This window comes from Martes martes, assembly GCF_963455335.1.
Source record: "Martes martes genome assembly, chromosome: 10".
In the NCBI taxonomy this organism is placed as follows: Eukaryota; Metazoa; Chordata; class Mammalia; order Carnivora; family Mustelidae; genus Martes; species Martes martes.
Genome location: NC_137898.1, coordinates 110,522,313 through 110,540,075, shown reverse-complemented (window position 1 = coordinate 110,540,075; position 17,763 = coordinate 110,522,313). Strand labels below are relative to the sequence as shown.

Here is a 17,763-nt window from a genome sequence, read left to right as displayed (position 1 = left end):
CTCCATTCCCATTGCTTCGGCTGCTTATTATCTTAGCCTAGCTAATTCCAACTCACTCCTCTGGTCTAGGGTTAAATACCACTCCCGCAGAGATTTTTTTTTTTTTTTGCATCCTCTCAGTATGTGCTATACTCCTCTTACCAGATACTAAATTCCCTTATACCTACCTTTGTAGTAGACTTATCTTAAGGCTGATACAATACTCCAGTATTTAACTACTAAAGCAATTATTTAGGTCTCTTGTCTTTAAAATTATATGGTTCTACTCTTTTTCACCTGGAACTGTATCTTTAACCAGGTCCTCCATGTCAAAAAACTACTTAGAGCGCCCATGAAGTCATTATATACGAAGATTATAAAATGAAAGGGCAAGAAAATTGTCATTCCATTTTAGGAAATACGCTAGCTGGGATCTGGGAACCGACTCATCACTTTCTACTTATAGTTCATGAATCAGTTTTCCAACAGCTTGCTCACTAATGCTACAGAGAGAGACAAACAAATATACACATAAAAAACCAAAGATACTGTCCTTTGGAATAGGGGAAGACATTTAGAAACCATAATATACCTTTTATCTCATATACTATTACTCCAGTATCCCCATCACTGATGAGGTGACATCACCTCAAATATGAAATTAGATCAAAGATAGATTGCTATTTTCGCTCTTTTTATTTTTCACAAATAAGCCAATATAAACAATTATAATTCTATAGCCGGCTGAAAAGAAATCATTTTTATGATGGTTTACTTTGTAACAGTTACATTATTTGGAATAAGTCAGCTGCTACTAGGATTTCACCAATACAGAAATTTATAATGTATATGAACCACTGGAGTCACTTCGGAAGCAGGGCAGCTGGAGCTTTTTATAGGTTTCAAAATTTAAACTGAAGATAAACAATTTCTTTTCATGGGAGAGTTTCAAAAGGACTAAGCACCCCAGATGTATTCATAACCACTTGAGACTTCTAACAGGTGGTGGTGTGAAATCAAATTCCTAATGTGGATTTGTTTTTCTGTAGACCAAACATTCTCAAAAATAACACAGAACTAAAGGGATGAATTTGATACAGGAGAGGCAAGGAAACAAAGATCACCCTTTCAATGCATAAATCACAATGTATATACAATATATGAACAGTGTATTTGTGATATTAAAGTATCGTATGGGAGATCAGGGGAAAATCCTAAAACACTCTTTAAGGGTGTAATAATAAAATAAGGTTGAAAAACTGCTCTAGGCAGAATGTAGACAAAATTAGCCTTTCTCAGAAAAAAATATGGTCGTTAGTGCTAGCTACCCTGGCCTAGGATTATCACATATCAGGCAGTTTACGATTTATCCTAAGACATTATACTTGAGTACACACTTGAGAAAAGGTTTAGTTAAAAAGCTGGATTACGGGGCGCCTGGGTGGCTCAGTGGGTTAAGGCCTCTGCCTTCGGCTCAGGTCATGATCCCAGGGTCATCGGGCTCGATCTCTTGACCCAGAAATCATGACCTGGGCCAAAACCAAGAGTATTTGGTATTTACTCAAATGAAATGAAACATGTCCACACAAAAACTTATAAGCAAGGTTGTAAACATTTTATAAGTTTATATAAGCTATATAAAACCCAAACCAAACCAAATATCCATCAAGTGGTGAATACATGAATATATACATACAATAAAATAGAGCAAAAAAAAAAGAAAAAAGAAGGGTGGGTGAGATGGATTTAAGAAGCTTTCCTTAGAGTAAGGTATGTTAAAAACAGAACAAGTTCCTGAATAAATGGACAAAAGAATAAATGAATGGGAAAATGAACAAATGAATAAAAATCAATGATCAAGGACGGTCTTCCTTCAGTATTCCTTGGCATTTGAAGGAAAAGCAGTTTATAGCACATACGTAACCTCTTTCGGTTTCCACCATCTTATCATAGAGCAAGCAACTGATACTTTTCTGGGTAGATTAAGAGAAGATTAAGAAAGAAGTGAAAAAAAGATTTAATATCTTTGGTCTATAATCACAGAAAGAGCAGTTTGTAAAGCTATGATGCATGTGTGCAGGGGTGTGGGTAGCTAAATCCTAGACATTCAGGCAGAATGGCTTATTTTATTCTGCAGCTTCAGGTTATGAGAGGAAAGAGACTTCCGCATTCTCCACATGATCCATTTTCCAAGGGTAGAGCTGATTATGTGCTTGTATAGACAACTTACGCATTTCCCCCAACTCTTCTATTAGACGAGACCATAGGATTAAGTTTATATTCAAAGTGTTCCTAGGGATTTTGCTAGTTCCTTCTAGCTTCTACTCAAACTTAACAGAGATTATTAGAATTAGTATTTGTGATTTCACTGTTTTAAATATTTACAGATGCTTAATTCTTAGATCCTTCTGACACTGCAACAGATTAAACCCCAAGTATAAACATTACTTTCAGGGCTTTCATTTTGTTCTGATAGTAAAAAGTATCAGAGGAACATGCCTTAAACCTGATTTCTAAATGAGATACCCTCTAGCAATTGAAATTGCTCGTGTGATTGTTATACATAAAGTACACTTTACCCCCAGGGACCGTGCTCTAGGAGAAAATTAAAACCTAGCCGCCACATCAAAGCCCATTAAGTCATTAGGTGGCCCTTCAGTGTGTGAGCTTCATTCTCTTGCTGGGCTGCAGAGCACTGGGAGCCCTCCTAGAGACATTAACAAGTGCCTCTGCAAGCAGATTTATTCAGGAATCACAAAATTTAGATCAGAGATGGACCTTGGGCTTTCTCAATTTGCAGAAGAGGAAACAGAAGACATTAAATGGTTTTTCCAGGATCTACAGGTGGTTACATGAAAAGGAGAAAACCCCAAGTCCCCAAAGCATTCTGAAATTACACAGCCCAAATGGTCCTGAAGGTGGGGTGAATTATTCTAGACTAACTGATATGGATGGTGAATTAGAATACCATCCAGGTTGATGATTGCTTTCGATGAAAAAACCCAATTCTTCAGGGGCACCTGGCTGGCTCAGTCGGTAGAGTGTGAAACTCTTGATCGGAGGGTTTTAAGATGGAGTCCCACATTGGGCATACAAATTACTTAAAGATAAAATTTTTTAACACATACATATACAAATTTTTAAAAAACAAAACAAAAAACATGCGTAATTTTGGGCAATCTAGAGTTCCCATTTTATTATTTTTTAACGATTTATTTATTTGAGAGAGCAAGAGCAGAGTGGGGGGGGGGCAGAGGGAGAGGGATATATAATCTCCAGAAAAGTCTGTGTAGAGCTCCACATGGGGCTCGATCTCTTGACCCAGAAATCATGACCTGGGCCAAAACCAAGAGTCAGATGTGTAAATGACTGTCCCAACGAGGTGCCCTCTTTTTAATAATTTATTTCTTAAGTACGCTCCATGCCCAACATGGAGTCCAATGTGCAGCTCGAACTCACAACTCTGAGATCAAGACCTGAGCTGAGATCAAGTCAGATGCTTAACTGACTGAACCACCCAAGTGCCCCTAGAGTTCCTATTTTAGATTAGACTTGATGTTATCTGTTTTACTTTTGTCTTACAAGTTCCAAAACAACGCTGTAAATTATTGAGTACTTCAATATTAACTATATATATAGCCACTTCTTTACTTGTAAAAATCTTACTTATCATTGTTAAATACTTGATTGTAATCAATTCTCTATCAGAATAACAGGGGAAAGTTTTAGGTCTAAATTATTTCAAATCTCAAATGTTACAATGAAAATACAAAATAGGGAGCAATGATCTCTTACTAGAATACAAATAATTACTCTTCAATTAACATTAGTTTTCATTTTTTTCTCCTAAAAACATCTTTAGAATAAAATAACTATCCTTTGTGTAAACTTAGTAAAATGTACAAATAGGTAAGAAAGCATGCCTGAGATTCCTTTTTTCTTAATATTGTCCTCTGTCTGCTTTTCAGTGGAGGTAGAAATGAGTAGCAAGTTAAATAGACTGAAGGGGAAATATAACTGGAAAAGAGAAGGAAAGATAAGACCCTAACTACATCTAGAGTATTCCAATTTTAGGAACTGAGATGCCAAGAGTCTGCCTTCTCTTCTTCCTCTTTATGGAGAGGGAAAGCTAAAGAGAGAGGTGACTGATGAAGAAAGCAAGAGATATCAAATCCCCCTACCTGAAAATACCTCCTTTACATGTTATAATTTCCCAGAAGTTTTTGATTTATTATTTAAAAATGTAAGCAATTCTTGGGAAGACTAAACCTGTAGCGCCTTATATTACTAGATCCACAAATGAAAGTTTCTGTCTATAAAGAAGTTACCTAAATGGATCCAGAAGATACATATGCAAGTAACTGTAATACAAAGCAAAGGTGGTAAGACAATAGGACTTATTTTATGGGACGAGAGGGGCTTGAGAAAGTATTACCAATTTGGGGAAAATTACGAATGTTATAAAGAGGAGGTGAGTCTTGAAGGATGGTTGGGGAATCCCAAAAAAGCCCATGAAAAGCATACATGGAGAACATGTTTGGGGAATGTGCACTGTTTGGAGAAAGCATAATATATGTGATGGAGAACAGCTGGAGCTACCACTGGTAAGACAGAATGGGTAAGGATCCAAAAAAGCTGTCAATGTCATCAATGACATATTTTTATGAGTAAATAATAAAGATAATCTGGATAAGAGAAAACCGAGGAACAATCTAATGACATATTCAGTAGGCAAAAAAGAAATGTTATGATCACAGCTGCAATTCTGTAGATATTTACTAAATGTTTATAACGTCCTAAATACGTAAAGGTGAATAGGATCAGCGCCTCTTGACCTTTCAGGTGTGTCAATTCTGATTGTTTGTCTTCAAATCTCTTCTTCCCACTCTCTCTTGCTCTGAGCTGTGTGATGGGAAACCTGACCCCACTCAGGCAATGTTTCCTAGGCTCCATGTCAGCTGGCTTCTGGCTGTGTTCAAACAATGGGAAACACTGGTGGGAGACTGGAGGGCAGCTGACAGAAGCCATGTAGTTTCCCCCCTTTCCCTCTTGGCCTTAGTAGATTCTCCTGTGACTACTGTTCCCTCAGCAGAAAAGCTAACCTTTCATTTTCCAGAGGAAGAACCCAGCCTCTGGACTGCTTCATTTCTCTTCATCCTCCTGATTACCACAGTGGCTTCCTGCTGTTGGTACTCTCCGAGCAGGGGCACATAAGCTGCTTGTCTTCTTAGTTTTTCTATCACCAGTGTAACCCATTCCCTCACTATATCCCTCCATGTTAAATACTTAAGATTGGTTTCAGTTTTCCTGAATGGGTTCTGATTCACACAGAAAAAAATCTATTTAGAAATCCAAGAAATGTTCTGGCCCCTTCACTCATCAAAATGCCCCAACTGACATAAACCTTTACAGTTTTGGGGGCTTCCAAGGACTTTCAAAGCCTGCCTTATTAATCCCAGATCAAGAAAACTGAGGTCAAAAGTTAAGTTTCAGTTTGGCAAGATGATGTTTGACAGGTAGATGATGGTGATGGTTACGGAAAGATGTGAATGTACTTAATGCCACGGAACTGTACACTTAAAAATGGCTAAAATGTTGCATATATTTATGTCATGTATATTTCACAAAAATAAGTAAACAAGCAACGATAACACAGGATAAGGGTTTCACAGAAGTGACGTACAATGCTGTTGAAGCACTTAAGGAGACACTAATAGTTACACCTGCTAGAGAAGGTTCCAGAGACTGTGGATTTTATCTGGAGAAACTCCAAGGAGTTGGTATGCCTAGAGCACAGGGCAGACATTGAAAAGTTGAGATTAAGCAGGAGAAGCAGGCAGGATCAATTCCACAGATCACGTTGTAAAACACAGAGAAAACCGAAGTGGAGTCCCAAGTGTAGTAAGCAACACTTTGATTTATTTTGGCCTGTACAATATTTACAGAAGAGAGACAATGGCTGGATGTAGCTGAGGAGCAAGGGCTGCTTACATGTAGTGAGGTTCAAGTCAGCATGGTATGTTGCAGAATGAAAGGGAAGCGGGAAGTGGAGTTCATTCTCTGATTTGTAAAAGGGTGACATACAGCATTAGGTAGAATGTGTGGTCAGGTCTAGGTAAAGCGTTCTAGGGTTTGCGGGTGTGGGAGGAGCACATGGCTGAGGGTAAAGAAACCTAATTATGTGAACTCTAAGAGGAACTACTTCTCTATTCTTAGTATTTAGCAGTGTCCATACTAGGCACCCAGAGATTTCTTTAAAGAACATTATAAGGAGTCAACACAAAGAGGTAAAGACAGGGAGGGGTACTGAAAGAAGAATCATGACAAAATAATGAAATTGTTTCAATTTTAAGCCTCTTAGTTTTGGAATTATAGATCTGTGTGCTGATATGAGCTTCCACACACAATACTGAGGAAGAATGAGTGTGGGGAGATTCTTTTTTTTGGATCAGATACTCTTTTGCACAACTTGAAATTTTGGTAACTACACAATATTTTCCTTTAGAATACATGTAGTATGAATGCTTTAGGCAGATTTTTTTTTTTTTAACAGCAAAATCAATAGCACAACTATATCAGAAGCCATGACAGAACCCAAAGAAGGGATGGGGGGGGGTATATTAAGTAGGATTGGTGGCAATTAAAATGGAATGTGAATGACAAAGAATTTTTAGGGTAAGAAAATGAATTTGGAATATTTATCCATTAAAAAAAGCCGGAGTCAAACAGAGCAGCTGGTTTGTGGAGAATACAATTTGGTGTGAATTATTCCAGGTGGAAAACCATATTGCTTTAAGATCAGTTGTTCCTAACTGGGGATGATTTTCCCTCCAGAAAACATAGGGGCAATATCTGGAGACAGTTCTTATACGGTCCTAAGTGGGCAGGGGTGGGAGTGGGGTCTTATTGGCATTTAATCCATAGATGTCAGGGATGCTGCTAAACATCTCACAATGCCCAGGACAGCTCCCCACAATAAATAATTACCCGGCCCAAATGTCAATAAGGCTAAGGTGAGAAACCCTGTTAAAGACTATCCTTACTGAAACTGCAGTGCATTACCAAATTGCTAAAACTCAAAAATCCTTAAACTATATGCCTGGAGGAAAAAATAAAGTACGCCCATGTTACCTTGAACAGTGTGAAAATCTACTTTAAATTGGTTTCCATATAATCCTAGTAAACGTAACAATTACAAGACAGCCAGCTTTTTCTCACAGAGACAGATGGAGGTTAACTATTGGTAATTCAATTCTGATAAAGCGTGCAGATGATTAACCGCACATTAATAAACTATTAAGTAAAACGAAGTCATTAGTTTCTCCAAAACGGGGCCGTACAACCGTTACCCGCTCCTGTTTCCTGCAAAATGTGCTCACCAAAAGCCCCGAGCACAAAGGCCAGTTTTCCGGACAGCTCTGAGTATTTAAAAAATTAAGACAAACGGGATTTTTCTAACAATAGGGTAACGACAGTAATTACTGCGGACACTACGGGAAGTTTCATCAGAGATGTTTACCATCTACTTTCAGGGCTGTCGCGTACGAGGTCTGCAAACCGTGGCTGGCTCGGGGTCTGAGCTTCCTAGGGCTCTTGTTCCCAGCAGCACGACCCTCTGGATTTTTCCCGGGGACACACAACCCGTTTCCCCACACAGACAATACGCCCCGATAACAGGCCCGTGACACCAACCGTCCTCAAATGGAGGAAAAACGAACCAGGAGCACTAGCCCACGTTCAACTGGAAGGCATTTTCCTCCGTGAAATTTCCGGCCGGTGGAAAGACGAGGAACTGCTGTTTTACAACATGCAGCTGGCATTTCAGACGCCCTACGCTGGACCACTCACTGCGGGGAGGGAGAGCGAGGAATGGCCGGGGAAGATCACCCCCGTTCGCCCCCAAATTCGCCGTTGGAGGGGCGAGAAGGACATCGCGAAGATCTCTCTGCGAGACCGGCTGGCTCGGGGACATTCTCGTGTTCCCTAATCGGGTCCCAGCTCTGACAAGTCTCCTTCCGGGGGTCCCAACGAGGCGTGCAGGCCTGGCTCCCCCTCCGAACCTGGGCCTCAGGTGTTCCGCCCCGCGCTTCTCCCCGGCCCTCCCCTCGCCACGCAGCCTCCGGGGAGCGCAGCATCCGCACACAAAGAGGCTTACGCTGCCCGAGCGCCCGGCTCAAGGGGAACCGCCGCAGGTCTCGACCTGCAGGCGGGGAGGCAAAGCCCCAGAGCTTCCCCACCCCAGGGAGAACCTTTGGCCCCAGAGGTCGCTCCGTCCCGCTCAGCCGGGTCCACTACCCGTCCCTCCCGCGACCGCGCTTACCCAGTACCAGCCGCGCTATGTCCGAGGGTAACAACATGACCGAAGCCGCAGCAGGAACCGCCACAGGAGACAAGATTCAGGTAAAACCCAACACAGCGACAGCTCCTGCGCCGCATCTCCCGGTTCCAGTGGCGGCACTGAACCCGCGGCAATTTGTCCCGCCTCTTTCGCCTCGCGTCCGCCAATCGCTTCCGCCGGAGAAAGAAAGGCGCCGAAATAAAACCCGCCTCGGTTCCCGTCGGATCTGTCGTCACTTCCGTCCTCCTATTCGGAGGGGTGGGGCTGAAGGCGGCGAGGAGGTGGGATGCAGGTGCCGCTGCCAGAGGCAGGGGGCGGGCAGCGAGCGCAAGGTCGCACACCATTGGCGGGCAACGCGCAGGCGCGTTTGTGCAGACGAGCGGAATGTTTTGAGGCGAGCGAGCGCAGCGAGCGCAAAGCGTGCGGGGGTCGGCGCGCATGAGCAGATGGTACGCGCTCCCGGTTGACCCCGACTGTTTCCTCGGGAGACCCAGGCTGCGTGTTCACGCCGCGTTTGAACCGGAAGCGGGAATAGTGGGTGTCCACCTGGCTGGAGCCGCCGGGGCTTGGTGGGGGGAGGCGAGTGGAGCCGGGACCCAGGCTGCAGCTGCCGCTGCTGTCGGAAATTCCACTTTGGCGGTGCGAGTGCACCGTTAGGGGGAGCGTGAAGAGCGGGCAGCGGCTTCTGCGTCGGGGGACTGCTGGGGTGTCCGAGCCCCTCTGTGCCAGGCCTCCGACGGCCGGTCTCACCCGCTGCTCTGGGGCGGACCTTCCCCGCTCGCTGCACTCTCTCCCGTCCTCTCTCCGAGGCCCTCGCGGATTTAGCCTCGAACCTTCCTCCAGGTGCTGGTAGCACGCTCCTGCGCGTCCCCTTTCCTCTACCACCGTACGGTCCAGATGTAACCAGATGACTTGATTAACACTGTTTTCCCCCGTTTTCTTGATTAGTTTTAAACCGCGAGCATCTGCTGAGGCTTAAGTAGAGTGGCGTGGTGGAGAGCGGACTCAAGAATTTCGTTGCTGGATTTGGAATTTTGGCAGACATGTGGGTGACCGCGCCGTCCTGTCTCCGTTGTGATAATCCTTGCTGGTGGTGAGCCCTCAAGAGCGTTCGCTGCTGTTTTTATCAGGTATCGAGAAGTAAAGGGACTCTTAGGGCTCAGGGTGATCATTGAGGGAGAACCGTGATGGTAGAGGAGCTAACGAGGTTCTGCGAGGAGACCTCGAGTTCAGTTGCCCCCAGAGGAGGGTGGTGGGAGTCTTCCAGACAGACGAGGAAGTGCGTGTAAAGACACAAAGCGTGGGAGGTTTCGGGAGTGAGGTCTGGCGTTGAACGAAATAGATGTGGGGATTTTCAGCAGGTTGAGGTCTTAGGGGTGGATGAGATCACACTGGGAGAACATCGGGTGGGAAGTAGGGAGATAGAGATAGTCTTGCAGGTGTGAATGTTAGAGGAACCATCTGAAGAGAGACTTAGGAAACAGAGGAAGGGAAGAATGGTGATTTGTGATATTTATTGAGCATTTGTTGTGTTCCAGGCACTGTTAAATACTGTTTTTAACAGTAACTTTGAGGGAGGTAGTATTGTTTTTCGTTTTATCGGTGACAGATTGAGCTTTAGAGAATTAGCTAATGTCCAAGGTTATACAGCTTGTAAGGGGCAGGGGCAGGATTTGAACCAGCACAATCTAACAAGAGAGCCCACGCTATTACACCAGAAGAGAATGGCATGCCACCGGCAGAAGTCTATACAGGAAGATGTGATGTAGGCATCATTGTCAAATTCTGCAAAGGACTCAGCTTGATTGAGATCTAAAAAGGAAGGTCGGACTTGCCACTTCAGACACTGTTGTTCAGGAAGTATGTATGGTTTGAGGAGCATGTTGGTAGAGGGGCTTAATTCTGGGTTAATGTATTAATTGAATTCAACCTTATCTGTTGATTCTCTTACTCTGGCTGACTACTCTTCAGTTCCTTCCGTTTTCTTTCAATTCCTCCAACACACCATGCACCTTTTCATCTTAGGACCTTTTGGTGGTACCAGTCTCCTTCCCTGAAATATTGGTCCTCTCGCTCTTTCTGTGATTGGCGCCAGTTCAGGTCTTGGCTTTGTTGTAACCTCTGCTGGGATGTTCCCTGGAAGCTTATCAAAAGTGATCCTCTCCATTGTTACTGTATATTTTCCTCTTTTGAGTCTTATATCATACTTTGGAATTAGGCATTGATTTTTCACTGTACTTGTTTATTGTCACTCTCCCCCACCAGTTATGACTCCACAAGGGAAGGATTTGTGTCTGTTTAATTCATTGTGTCTGGCTACCCCTAACATAGTACCTCAAACAAGTAGTGGCCCTGTAAATATTGTTGCATGGATCAGTGAAAGAACATTTCCTGACTGAACTGTTTTGTTTTCTTCAAAGTAATCAATCTTTGAGAAACGGAAGAGAGGAACACAGAAGGAGAAGAATAAAAAAACCACAGCTTAAAAAAAAAGAAGTTGAGGGCTGCATCTTCCTGGAAGTGTCACATGGTCAGTAAACTTGCATTTTTTATTACGTTATAAATAACATCTTCAGTATACTTAGGAATAAACATGCCTACGTTTATGGTTCTTTGGATATGGATCTTGTTAAGGTGTTTTTGTTGGTTACGATCCCAGTTTTATTTTCCTTACTGACTCAATCAAAAGGGTTTTAAACCATGATTGAGTGTGAAGGGGAAAGAGTCCTAGATAAGAGGGAATGGAAAATAAAAATAATAACCCTGTTCCTCAAGAAGTTTACAATCAAATGACAAACTCTTGGGTAAATAACAACCTTTAATCTACAGCAGAGTGAAGGAGGTTGTTACAGGGATAAACGAGTCACAACAGCCTAATGAGTAAAAATGAAGAAGCGAATTAGAGCTACCTACCAACAAAATAGGTCGGCTTCTTAGGGAGTGTGCTCTCAGAGTATTTAAGGGGAGTGTTTAGATACTTTTATAGGAGGGATTTCTTCCTTCGTAAGAAGATTGGACATGGTCTTTCAGTTCCAGTTTTAGGACTGAAATAACAGCAAAGATACATACTTGGTCTTTAAAGAATGAGTGGAGTTTATATGAACGGATGGGAGAAGGACTCTCCTTTTTCCTCTTGAGATATGCAAGGACAAAAAAAGTTTTTGTTTGTAAACACTTATAGTCTTACAAAAATGAAGCTTTCTTGTAAGAAGGTCAGAAATAATGACACAAAATGCTTTTCTTTTGTCTTTTTTTGAAACGTTATCAAAGGAAGGTTTGATTATGTCAGAAAACCTAAAAGGAGGTGGGCTACAGCAATGTTATAAAGGCATAGTAACGTGTAGTTAATTTTTGGCACTATAGTATTTAATTCCCTTTTGAAACAGGAGCATAATTGCACTTGAATTTTTATCTTTTAAATGAGAACCGTAAAGCCAGCTGAGACTTAAGTGCTAGGCAAGGCTTACTAGCTCTGATAACCTCCTACATAGCAATTCCAAAGCATAAGCAATTCCATCTTATGGCTCAGCAAATGATGTATCTTGTTACTCCATATAAGAGTTAAATAATTAAAAGTTAAATAGTGCAGCTGGTCAATCCTTAAATCAGCTGGTCATCCTTAAAAACAGGTCAGGCAGCTGTTAAATCCTTAAATCTCTTTTTCCCTTTTTTTTTTTTTTTAAATTTTTGAATTTATTTTAGAGAGAGTGTGCATGCACTTCGGGTGGGGAGTGGGGAGAAGGAGGGAGAGAGAGAGAATCAGAAATCGACTCTCAGTCATCACAGAGGCTTGGTCTCACCACCGCAAGTTCATGCCCGAGCTGAAACCAAGAGTCAGACGGACTTAGCTGACTGAGACCCCCAGGCATCCCTTTCTTTTCCTTATTCCCTTTTTCTTTTTTTTTTTTTTTTAAGGTTTACTTATTTATTTGACAGAGTGAGAGAGACAGACAGAGAGGGAACACAAGCAGTGGGAGCAGCAGAGGGAGAGGGAGAAGCAGGCTTCTGGCTCAGCAGGGAGCCCAATGCGATCTCAGGACCCTGGCTGGGATCATGACCTGAGCGGAAGGCAGAGGCTTAATGACTGAGCCACCCAGGTGCCCCTCTTTTCCTTATTCTTGACCAGGCTGTCTTCTGTTGGTCTTCTACATTTTATTTATTTATTTATTTTTTAAAATTTTATTTATTTATTTGACAGAGAGAGACCACAAGTAGGCAGAGAGGCAGGCAGAGAGAGAAAGAGAGAGAGGGAAGCAGGCTTCTTGCTGAGCAGAGAGCCCGATGTGGAACTCGATCCCAGGACCCTGAGATCATGACCCGAGCCCAAGGCAGCAGCTTAGCCCACTGAGCCACTCAGGCGCCCCCGGTCTTCTACATTTTAATTGAATCATCGTGTTTCATAGAAAAGGTCTCAGAAAAATAAATTATGTGTTTCCGTTTTTATCCTGCTATTGCAAACAAGTACCCATTTCCATGTTGAAGCTTTGTTTTGATATATTCTAAGAAAATCTCATTTGAATGTGGAAACATTAAGAAAAATAATTGTGTGGTTACAGTATGCCTCTAATTGTATAGTCTGATCTGACTAGTAATACCACAATTTGAAATAATTTTGCATTTATGTGTTTTTTTTCACAGTGATGTGCTTTCTGAAATTCTGAACCATGAGTTTAGCGCTTAATGATCTGCTTATTTGCTGCCGTCAACTAGAACATGATAGAGCTGCAGAACGAAGGGTAGTAAATTACTGAAACTTAATCTTTTCTTGAAATTAGTGTGTGATTGGCAACCCATTACTGTGTTCTTTTTCATTTTCAGAAAGAAGTTGAGAAATTTAAGCGCCTGATTCGGGATCCTGAAACTGTTCAACATTTAGATCGACATTCAGATTCCAAACAAAGCAAATACTTGAATTGGGATGCTGTTTTTAGGTACTCCATTCCATTTACTGTCTTTATTTTCCTCTTTCATTCTTACTTGTTGTGATATTTTTGTGTCCGTAGGTCTTACTTATCTTTGTTTTCTGTATACTGTTGTGCTTTGCATGTAAAGTTGGTGCTTGATATTTATCTGAAACATGATTTTTAAAGGATGTTCCTATAGAAAACTTTTTTTAAGAGATTTTATTTATTTGACAGAGAAATCATAAGTAGGCAGAGAGGCAGGCACAGAGAGAGGGAAGCAGGCTCCGTGTTGAACAGAGAGCCCGATGCAGGGCTTGATCCCAGGACCCTGAGATCGTGACCTGAGCTGAAGGCAGAGGCTTAACCCACTGAGCCACCCAGGCACCCCTAGAAAAAGTTTTTAAGCCATTTGTTCAGTGAAAGTTCTTAGATCTCACTCAAGATTAGAGAGGATTCCTTTCATATTAGTTCATTGAAGACTTTAAGATAAAAAGTTTGTTTCAAATTGGAGAATAAGTTATAAATGCTTTATTGTTACTTTTACATCTTTAAATATTGCTCTGAATAACTGCTATATATTAAATTGTAATTAAGAAAACAATTACAGAATAATTTCTGTAGGAATGCAGTTAAAAACATCAGGCTTTGGAAAGACAATTGATTGCTGGACTGGAGTGCCATACAGAATTGATGACTTTTTACATCAAGACATAATTTTCAACTCTGAAGTCCGTTTGTAACTAGAAATAGGTTGTAAAACTTAGGAAAAATGAATAAAATATTTTAATGTAGAATACTGGGAAGCTCGAAATAACATTTTCAGCCAAGGGGAAATTATATTTACTTGTTCTTAAGTGTTTAGAAATTTTATTTTTACCACTTACTTGGTATTGGATGGACTTAGAGATTTCAGTGCAGATAACATTAAAAAATGCATGCTTCTTTTCTCTGGTTACTTAGTTCATTTCAAATACCACAAAAATGGTTCCTACCTAAAGATGAGTATTATTTTACATAAGCAAATCAGGTAGGTCCAGTAGGTACCTGGCACTTCCAAAAAATCATGAATATTTTCTAGGCAGACTTCATTCAAAAGCTAGAAACGTTGCCACCTACCTGGAAAGGTTTGGGTTGTGTACAAAATAACAAGTAAAAGAGAACTGAGAGCTCAATAGCATTGTAAGCTTTTAGTAGTAAAATGAGAAAACAAGCAGTAAAGCAACAGAAAATCATGGAGGTTACAGTTTAGAACTTTGCAGAACAGACTTGAAATTGGTATTATGCCTTGAAAGAGAAAATTATTTTTTTTAGCTGGCACATTGATGGCAGCGTGTTCGCTTCAGAGATTCTCTTTGTGATGGCGTAAAGGATTTTTCACACTGTTGTAATAATTCAAGCATTGAATAAGTTTCTGAAATTCCACTTTGTTTTCTTGAAGATTTTTACAGAAATATGTTCAGAAAGAAACAGAATGTCTGAGAACAGCGAAACCAAGTGTATCAGCCTCAACACAAGCCACTAGGCAGAAAAAGATGCAAGAACTCAGTAGTTTGGTCAAGTACTTCATCAAATGTGCAAATAAAAGTAAGTACTGTTATTTATTATAAATAGCTGGTTTAAAAGGTCACTGTTGCATGAGTTTGGTTGGAATATGGTGAGGTAAACGTTTAGTGCTAACTCTAATTTGTGGTACATGTAATGGTTTTTAATATATGATCGGTTCAAATATTTGGAGGAATTTATGCGAGCATGGAATGATAGTCTCCAGGAAGGATTAAAAATTAGTATTCCAACTGCGCATTCTTCTTGGATCCCCTCTATTTGTTCCTAGCACTTAGGGAGCTGTAATGATCAAACATACCTTTTTAGGCTTTTTTTTCCCTGTCTTTGAATAGCCTTAATAGTGGTGAAACCTATTTCCCTTTGTTACTGCTTCTGCCTTCTGAGATAATACAGAAAAATCCTAATAAGTTTTTTCAGAATGCTATCCTTTGAGATTCTCAAAGTTAGCTTTGACATTTCCTTTGACTCATCGTCTCTAACCTAAACAGATGTACTTTATTCAGCTCATTCAACCCTAGTTTTTATGTCACTCTCTTCTGAATTTTCTTTAGTTTAATTATATCTCAAAGTGTAGGACTTAATGATAGCCATATTCTGATTGGTACAGAGTGGAGCAGGACTTGTATATCTTTTATTCTGTACTTTTACTAATTCATTTTGAGATTACATTAGCTTTCTTGGCAATCAGAACCCCCCCTCTTAACTAACACTATACCCAATATTGATTAAATAAAAAAAATGCCCAGTGGTTTTTTTGCTTCCTCATGAGCCATGTATTTCCCGCTTTGAATGGGGGCTGTGGTTGTCTTAAAGAGTTGATATTTTTGACCCAAAGCGCGGGATAGCAGTAGGCCTATGTAAGGAAAGGGGCTTTCTACAATGTTGAAAGCTAGAAGCAGAAATATTTGTTTAGGGACTCTTGGGCTCAGACTTTGTTACTCTTCATACACAAAGATGTGGCTTTGTGATTCCAGGTTTAGTTTAGGAATCAGAAAAGCCATTGAATCACTATTTTGGGCCCCCGAAAGTACTATAACACAGTATGGTAACTCTACTGGCATTGAAGTGAAAGACTTAATAAGATAAAAAGAATCAGAAAAGCCTGGTGTTGGTAAACATTATTAAGTGGAAGGATATAGATGGTTTGTGAGTGCTATCTCAGAATGGTGGTATGAGATTTGAGTCTAAAAAGCAGTGGCTTAGCAGAAGTTCAGTTTTCCGGCTCTGAGGTGGCAGTTTGTGTGGATAGTGGCAAGCCTGTGTCAAGGACTCCAGCACAGGCAGAGGAAAGCTACACAGAAATACTGTGCACCTGCTTTTGTCCTGAATGATAGCCCTGCATTTATTAAAATTTGTTCCCTTGGTTGCTAACATTGGGTTAACCTATTTTAATTTGTACTTACAGCATTATCAAGAGAAAGATATCTGGGCCCATTTGTTGCCCACTAGAAAAGTTTGCAGGGTATAATTTTGCTTTATGGTGAAAAAACCTTTAGTCACAAAATTAACAGTATTGGAAAGTATACTTGGAAAATGTGTGAAAGTATCACTGTGTTGGGTTACAGGAATAAGTAGATGAAATTATCAGAGTAAGATTATTTAAATGGTTGAAAGTTTGTGTTTTTATTTGAGGCTTCCTTTTCTTTCTAGTTTGACTTTGTAAGTTAAGCATCTTTATTCTCCGAACAAAACCAGAGCGTTATATCATGTCTTCTCACTTTGTGTTTTTCAAAGAGTTGGGGAGTTGATGGGAATTGAAACACACGTCCAGACTTAGTGTTGGTATTCACGGTCTGACAAAAGAGGCAAAGATTCGAAAACGACAGTGGGGAAGGAAGCAATAAGTAACTATCGTTCATTCTTTTATGTAGGCGTTTGTCTGCTCTGCACACCACGTAGGTGGGGCCTAGAGGATAGAAAGCCCATCTTTGTAAAATGCGAAGTTTTATGAGGGTCCTTAAATTCTCCTTAGTCAACTTTAGTTGTCCTTTGGAGGCAGGTTTCCTCAGAAAAGAATTTCAGTGTAATTCTTGAAACCTTTCTCAAATTTGGCAGACGAAGGAAATTTGTTGAGATTAAGGCCACAGGGACATATGATTTCATCATGACATTAATTTATGTAGTTAATAAATGTTTACTAAGCAAATACTATTTAGGACAGTTACCCGGCTGTGTTGCCATATAGAGATTAAGTAATTCCTTAGGGTTGTTATCATATAATAGATGTTATAGTTAAGAGATGGTTACGAGGACTGTAAGAGGGAAGGGGCTGCAGGGCGTCACAGCAGAGGAACATGTGATTGTGCATTTCATCATTGGTCCAGTGCCTGAGAGTGTGGTATAAACCTCAAGTAAAAATGATAAACAGTTGTGTCAGTATTTATTTACTGTAGTTTGATAAGAAAACGCTAACTCCTCATAAGAAAGTGCAAAACTAGAATATAAATAGATATGTATATGACTTATGGTCTGTTCATAGCATATAACAAAAAAGTTATATGCCATTTTAAGATAGTTTATATTGAAATATAGTAAAATATTAGCTGCGACATCGATGTGATTTGCTGAAAATAAAAGACAGTTTTTAAATGTCCTTTTGTTGCATTCAAAAATTTACCCATTAATACTGAATTTTTGGGAGGTCGGGGCGCTTGGGTGACTCAGTGGTTTAAGCCTCTGCCTTGGACTCAGGTCATGATCCCAGAGTCCTGAGATCGAGCCCCGCATCGGGTTCTCTGCTCAGCAGGGAGCCCACATCCCCCTCTCTGCCTGCCTGCCTCTCTGCCTACTTGTGATCTCTCTTGTCAAATAAATAAATAAAATCTTAATTTTAGGACCTCTAATATTTAGGACTCTTAATTTTAGGACCTCTAATAAATAAAACCTGAAATATTAGAGCCTTACATATTTATATGCCACAAATGCTTTTGTATAATATGAAAGTAATTTGGTTTTCAAAGCCCAATATTCTCCTTACAA

At 40.7% G+C, this 17,763-nt stretch overlaps 2 protein-coding genes across 2 annotated transcripts in view; one reads left to right on the top strand and one right to left on the bottom strand.

The window, feature by feature from the left end:
• Positions 1 to 8,492, bottom strand: part of NPAT (nuclear protein, coactivator of histone transcription) — a 51,786-nt gene extending 43,294 nt beyond the window's left edge. Inside the window, exon 1 of the mRNA XM_080814935.1 lies at positions 8,300 to 8,492. Coding sequence (XP_080671061.1) covers positions 8,300 to 8,336 — 37 coding nt within the window. The 5' untranslated portion in view covers positions 8,337 to 8,492. The remainder of the gene's footprint in view (positions 1 to 8,299) is intronic.
• A 296-nt stretch (positions 8,493 to 8,788) lies between these two features.
• Positions 8,789 to 17,763, top strand: part of ATM (ATM serine/threonine kinase) — a 127,344-nt gene continuing 118,369 nt past the window's right edge. Inside the window, exons 1-6 of the mRNA XM_080816705.1 lie at positions 8,789 to 9,160; positions 9,266 to 9,447; positions 10,738 to 10,847; positions 12,956 to 13,053; positions 13,136 to 13,248; positions 14,660 to 14,805. Coding sequence (XP_080672831.1) covers positions 12,982 to 13,053; positions 13,136 to 13,248; positions 14,660 to 14,805 — 331 coding nt within the window. The 5' untranslated portion in view covers positions 8,789 to 9,160; positions 9,266 to 9,447; positions 10,738 to 10,847; positions 12,956 to 12,981. The remainder of the gene's footprint in view (positions 9,161 to 9,265; positions 9,448 to 10,737; positions 10,848 to 12,955; positions 13,054 to 13,135; positions 13,249 to 14,659; positions 14,806 to 17,763) is intronic.